The sequence below is a fragment of the Macaca mulatta genome, chromosome X (genome assembly GCF_049350105.2).
Source record: "Macaca mulatta isolate MMU2019108-1 chromosome X, T2T-MMU8v2.0, whole genome shotgun sequence".
Taxonomy (NCBI): domain Eukaryota; kingdom Metazoa; phylum Chordata; class Mammalia; order Primates; family Cercopithecidae; genus Macaca; species Macaca mulatta.
Genome location: NC_133426.1, coordinates 161,654,487 through 161,661,016, shown reverse-complemented (window position 1 = coordinate 161,661,016; position 6,530 = coordinate 161,654,487). Strand labels below are relative to the sequence as shown.

Genomic DNA, 6,530 nt, shown 5'->3' with positions numbered 1-6,530 from the left:
CTAGTCAGAGCAATCAAGCAAGAGAGACAAATAAAGGTCATCCAAATTTAAAAAGAAAAAGTCAAATTATCACTGTTTCTTAATGATACGGCCATATACCTAGAAGACTCCTCCAAAAGACACCTAGATTTGATAAACAAGTTCAGTAAAGTCTCAGGTTACAAAATCAATGTACAAAAATTGGTAGCACTACTATACACCAACAATTACCAAGCTGAAAATCAAATAAAAAACTCAATCTCTTTTACAACAGCTGCAAAACATTTAATACCTAGGAATATACTTAACCATTTAATACCTAGGAATATACTTAACCAAAGAGGTGAAAAATCTCTACCAGGAGAATTACAAAACACTGGTGAAAGAAATCACAGATGACACAAACAAATGGAAACACATCCTATGCTCATGGATTTGAAGAATCAATATTGTGAAAATGACCATACTGCCCGAAGGAATCTAGAGATTCAGTGCAATTCCCATCAAAATGCTAACATTGCTTTTCAAAGATTTAGAAAAAAACAATCCTAAAATTCATATGGAACCAAAAAAGAGCCCAAATAGCCAGAGCAATCATAATTAAAAATAAAAATATGGAGGCATGACATTCCTGGACTTCAATTTATAATACAAGGCTATAGTTACTAAAACAGTATGGAACTGGTATAAAAGTAGGCACATAGAACAATGGGACAGAACAGAGAACCCAGAAATAAAGCCAAATATTTACAACGAGCTAATCCTCAAAAAAGCATACAAAAACATAAATTGGGGAAAGGACACTCAATTTAATACATGGTGCTAGGAAAACTGGCTAGCCACATGTAGAAGGATGAAACTGGATCTGTATTTTTCACCTTATACAAAAATCAATTCAAGATGGAACAAAGACTTAAATTTAAGACCTGTAACCATACAAATTATAAAAGATAACCTTAAAAAAGGTCTCTGGATATTGGCCTAGAGAAAGAATTCACGACTAAAACCCCAAAAGCAAATGCAACAGAAACAAAAATAAATGGGACCTAATTAAACTAAAACACTATGCACAGCAAAAGAAATAATCATCAGAGTAAACAGATAACCCACAGAATGGGAGGAAATATTTGCAAATTATGCAGCCAACAAAGGACTAGTATATAGAATCTATAATGAACGCAACAAATCAGCAAGAAAAAATGAAAATAATCCCATCAAAGAGTAAGCAAATAACGTGAATAAACATTCATCAAAAGAAGATACACAAATGGCCACAAAACATATGAAAAAATACTCAACATCACTAATCATCAGGGAAATGCGCATTAAAACCACAATGAGATACCACCTTACTCCTGCAAGAATGGCCATTATTAAAAAGTCAAAAAGCAGTAGACGTTGGCGTGGATGTGGTGAAAAGGGATGGTGCATACACTGCTAGGTGGGAATGTATAACCTCTATGGGAAATAGTATGGAGATTCCTTAAAGAACTAAAAGTAGATCTACCACGTGATCCAGCAATCCCACTACCGGGTATCTGCCCAAAGGAAAAAAAGTCATTATATGAAAAAGACACATGCACACATGTGTTTATTTCAGCACAATTCACAAATGCAAAGATATGGAACGAACCTAAGCACCAATCAACCAATGAGTAGATACAGAAAATGTGGTATGTATACACCGTGGAGAACTACTCAGCCATAAAGAGGAACAGAATAATGTCATTTGCAGCAACTCGGATGGAGCTGGAGGCCATTATTCTAAGCGGAGGAACTCAGGAATGGAAGACCAAATTACCCTATGTTCTCACCCGTAAGTGGGAGCTAAGCTATGAGAATGCAAAGACATAGAGAGTGAAATAACGGACTCTGGAAACACAGAAGGGGGAGAGTGTGAGGGTATGGGATTAAAAAAACTACATATTGGGTACAATGTACACTACTCGGGTGATGAGTGCACTAAAATCTCAGAATTTACCACTATAGAATTCATCCATTTAACCAAAAACCACTTGTAAGACAAAAGTTATTGAAATTAAAAAAAAAAAAAATTAAACAGTTATTGAGCAACTACTATGTTCTGGGTTCTAATTCAGGGGTGGGCAAACTATAGCCCCAGAATTTGGCCCACAGCCTGCTTTTGTACGGACTGAGAGTTAAGAATAGTTTTTACACGTTTAAAGGATTGCAAAGACAAACATACAAAGAAACAAAGAAGACTGTGCAACAGAGATCATCTGCGGTCTGTAAAGACTAACACATTTCTATCTGGCCCTTGACAGAAAGAGTCTGTGGGCTGCTGGTCTCCTCTAACGGTGGTAGAGATGCCTACACGGTTAACATTAATCCTTGGCACCAGAATCCTCAGCACCTAGGAACCAGATCTTGCCTAATACACTAATTTCAGTCTCGATCACCTTCCTCCGGCGTAGCGGTTCTCAAACGTCTTTGTCTTTGTGCTATTCGCGTATAAAATATTCTTTCATAAGCAACACTTCTCCTTTTAGGAGTACCTCATAATGGGGAGAAGGGGAACCCCAACACCCTTTAAGGGTTCACTGCTTCGCTGCCACCATTTCCGACGGTTTACACTGTTTTAAATGTGGATCTGGAATTGTTTTCAAGTTAAAAAGCAAAGGAATCATGTCCTCTGAAAATATTTGCTTTTGGCATGCTATAAATCAGTGTTGACTTTTGATACTGATGTGGTACATTAGGAGGGAATTCTCAAAAATGCTGAAATCTGGCCCCGGCCCAGTTATCACTGCTCTTAAGTTGCTGAGGGAGATACATGAATGAGCCCACGGCAAATGGAAAATGAGGAGTTTCAGTGTTTCCTAGAATTATGCTCAGCTACCCAGTACCTGACTGTCTGGTTATCCTTCCCTTCACCTCCCTGATGCAAGGAGTTTGGACCAGAGGCCTAAGGGGGCTTCTCCTGAAGCCCAAATCCCAAACTGGTCACCAGTCATGCTCCGTAACTCCTAAACCTGACAATAAGCCAGCCGGCCAGGTCTGCAGCCCGGGTTAAGAGGAGCATACCAGGAAACAGCCAAAGAGCAAAGGACCATGAGCCCTTCAACCGCTTTTACAATAATTTGGGCTAGGCGTTCAGGGCTCCGTAGGACCCTTCCTGGCAGCCAAGTGAGAGTGAGAGAAAGAGGAATGACGGTGCTTCCCGTTACTTCCACACTGTTGAAATAGAAGTAGAAGCAGAAAAGAACACCCTACAAGTCCCACCCATTTTGAGGCACTCAACTCACAGTGACAACCCTCCACACCTCTCCCCCGCAAAAAGACGCATAACAAAAACACCTACTCCAAACTGTGTCCTTATATCTCAGCCCTGAAGATCAGTATTGTGTGCCACTTCGGCCCAAAGGATGCATTTCCCCAGGGTTGAAAGTCTGAGAAAGAGGCTATATTCCGAAGGGTTCTTGTTGTCACCATCAAAAGGATCAAAAAGACGCAATAAATAAGAAAACAGCTTAGTTGGGTTGCATGCTCCATTTGAGCCAGTAAGCCTTGGAAACTTAAGTGTTTTCAAATGGAACGCCATCCTGCTTTTGGGGAACACGGAGGCTGCCTTGCAGTCACATGATCGCACACCACCAAAGGGCCACGCACTCTGATTTCACCCACTTAACTAAAAGTTGCAGCAAAATCCCTATTACAGGCCAGGCGTGGTGGCTCATGCCTGTAATCCCAGCACTTTGGGACCCCGAGGAGGGTGGCTCATTTGAGGTCAGGAGTTGGAGACCAGCTTGGCCAACATGGTGAGACCCCGTCTCTATTAAAAATACAAAAATTAGCCTAGCATGGTGGTGCGCGCCTGTAATCCCAGGTACTCTGGAGGCCGAGGTAGGAGAATGGCTTGAACCCAGGAGGCGGAGGTTGCAGTGAGCCGAGATCACGCCACTGTGCTCCAGCCTGGGTGACAGAGTGAGACTCCATCTCGGGGATGGGGGGCGGGGGGAATCCCTATTACAAATAAAAGCTGTTGTGATCCACACTGCATATACCTCTGGGAAAAGAACCGGAACCGTGAATTCCAATGCAAATTGATGCATCGGCACCGGACCCACTGCATTGGACACGTTTGCATTGCAGTCACCCCAGTACGGAGCACATCACAGATGATCTCTGCAGGTTCGTTGCCCACATAGGAGGCAGGCATAGTGCAAATTTCAAAGGAACGAACACATCCTGGAGCCCAAAGAGCTATCTGGTTCTGCTTCTGGCCTCCTGACAAGTAGGGAAGAGAGTCACATTTTATAGACGAGGGACACCAAAACCACACATGAGGAGTGCAAGAGTAGCTTTATCATGGATTTAGGGCTGTGGTTACAAGGAAGCTGTAAGGAGTAAAATGACTCCCCTGCCACGAAGACGTACTGTGCGGACGAGTGGAAGGAGAAATGTGGCCATTACAAAGACACAGAAATACGTTCAGAAATGAGGGGCAGGATGAAATCATCTAGGGTAGGTATTTAGAGGGAGAGTGCCGTGCAAAATAAAATCCTCACTATGAAACAAAGGCGGAGGCAGGAGGCTGCGTTGGGTGGAAGAAGCAGAGGAAGGAGACGAAAGGGACTGTCATTTTCATGTCGTGGCTTTTTAGAAGACGGCGGTGTCCTCTACTCTGATTCTATCAAAGTGTGTTCTTGGGATGCAGGTAACGTTCAGCCAACGAAATAATTCCTATGGCGGCAACAGGAATAACAAAACGCAGAAGCGGGAACGATGTCTTTTTTATTCCTCCCCAGATGCAAACGTGGATGTGTGAGGTTTGGTAACAGGCAAAGTCATCTGGTTCACGTGACTGATGGGAATCCCCTGCGGTCTGGGCAAAAAGTCACTGGGTGAATGGGATGGATCAGACTCCCTGTCCTGAGGGGGAGACGGTTTCTTGCAGAACGAGGTGAAGGAGGTGGTTCTGCTCAGCAGTCAACAGTGGCCACATCTCCACCTGCAGCGACTTGATGGCTTCCGTGTCCTTTTCGTGGGCAGCCATGACCAAAGACTGGAGCAGCAGAAAGAGCTCCTCGGGAAGCTGGCCGCTGCTCTCCTGCCCGTGGCTGTCAAAAGCCTCCCAGGAGTACTTCTCCAGGGTCTGGGCGTGCTCCGGCAGCAGCTTGGCCGGCGGTGGTTGTAGGAGGAGCAGCAGCAGCACGCGGGACACCTCGCAGCGGACCAGCACGTCCGAGAAGGCGCCCAGGGCGGCGGGAGAGGGCGCCGCCGAGCCGGAGTTTGGAGGAAGCAGCGCGGCCGGTAGGGCGGGGGTCGCCCCGGGCCCGGGCCCGGGCTGGGGCCCCGGCGGCGGGGGCGGCGGCAGTGACTGCACCGGGTGGCTGCCGTGCTCCCGCGCCAGGCGCTGCATGCGCGTGAAGACCGCCAGGGCGCCGGTGTAGTCGCGCGCCAGCAGCTGGCAGGAGGCGGCCTCGCCCAGCGCCTGCAGCGCGGCCAGGGGCAGCTGGGGCAGCTGGAGCTGGGCGGCGCGCTGGAAGTGACCGGCGGCGGCGGCCGGCTGGCCCAGGTCGCGCAGGGCGGCGGCCAGCTCGAGGCAGAGGGCGGCGGCGGCGGCCGGCTGGCCCAGCTCGAGGTGCAGACGCACCGCGGCGCCCAGGGCGCTGGCGGCGGCCTGCAGCGGCTCCCCGTAGGCGGCGGGGCAGACCAGGCGCTGGCGCGCGTCGCGCTCCTGCCGCAGGAAGAGGCGGGCGGCCTCGGTGAGGGCCAGCGCCTCCCCGGGCCCGTGGAAGAGCGCCTGCTGGCAGCGCGCCACCGCCAGCTGGCACCAGGCCGCGTACGGCAGACACTCCTGGGCGCGCAGCTCCCGGCCCAGCTGTCCGAACTGCTCGCCGGCCTCCGCCACGTTCGGCTTCCGCAGGAACCGCTTCTTCAACTTGTTCGATACCAGCCGGTAGCGGGCCAGGAAGTCCCCGGCCTCGGGTCCCGAGCCGGCGCCGCCGCCCAGGCCGGCCGCCGCCGCCGCCATCCTCGCCGCCCCAGGCACTTCCGGACGCGCTGCCGCAGCTGGCGGACGGGCGGGACGGGGCGGGGCGAGGCGGGGCGACGTGCCCTGCGTCCCCCTTGGCGGGCTGCCGGCGTGCCGGCGCCCGCTCCCCAGCCCGAGCGTGCCCCTTGCCCTGGTGATGTGCAAAGAGCGGGATCGGAGGCGGGGCCTGGCCGGGCTGTGAGCGGCGCATGCAAATCCAGGGTCTCGGGGATGCGGAGCCAAGACCCTGGGAAGGTACGCGGGGCCTGGCCGGGCGCCAGCTGCTGCTAGCTCGGCTGCAATGCAGATGGTCTCGCTTGCTGAAGGCCTCCCACAGCCTCTCCATCTGAACATGACCCAAACTAAACTCGTGACCCTAATTCCGTGTCCGTGCATTTCTCGACTGTTTTCCCCCCACCGCTCACTCCTCCATCTTCCTGTCCAGGGCCCCTTGCCAAGCGCCGGGTCCACCTCTCCGTCCCCAGCCCGGTTGCCTTTAGGAGTCCATCCTGTCGCAACGCTGCAGTCATGGTCTTGAGGCCCACCCGCCCCA

General features: G+C 50.2%; 1 protein-coding gene across 1 annotated transcript; it reads right to left on the bottom strand.

Annotated features, from left to right (window-relative positions):
* Positions 1–4,283: 4,283 nt before the first annotated feature.
* On the bottom strand, positions 4,284–6,409 carry LOC703511 (coagulation factor VIII associated 1). The gene has a single exon (XM_015128572.3). It carries the CDS (start codon positions 6,371–6,373, stop codon positions 4,859–4,861), a length of 1,515 nt encoding a protein of 504 aa, XP_014984058.2. The 5' UTR covers positions 6,374–6,409; the 3' UTR covers positions 4,284–4,858.
* Between the last annotated feature and the right edge of the window lie 121 nt (positions 6,410–6,530).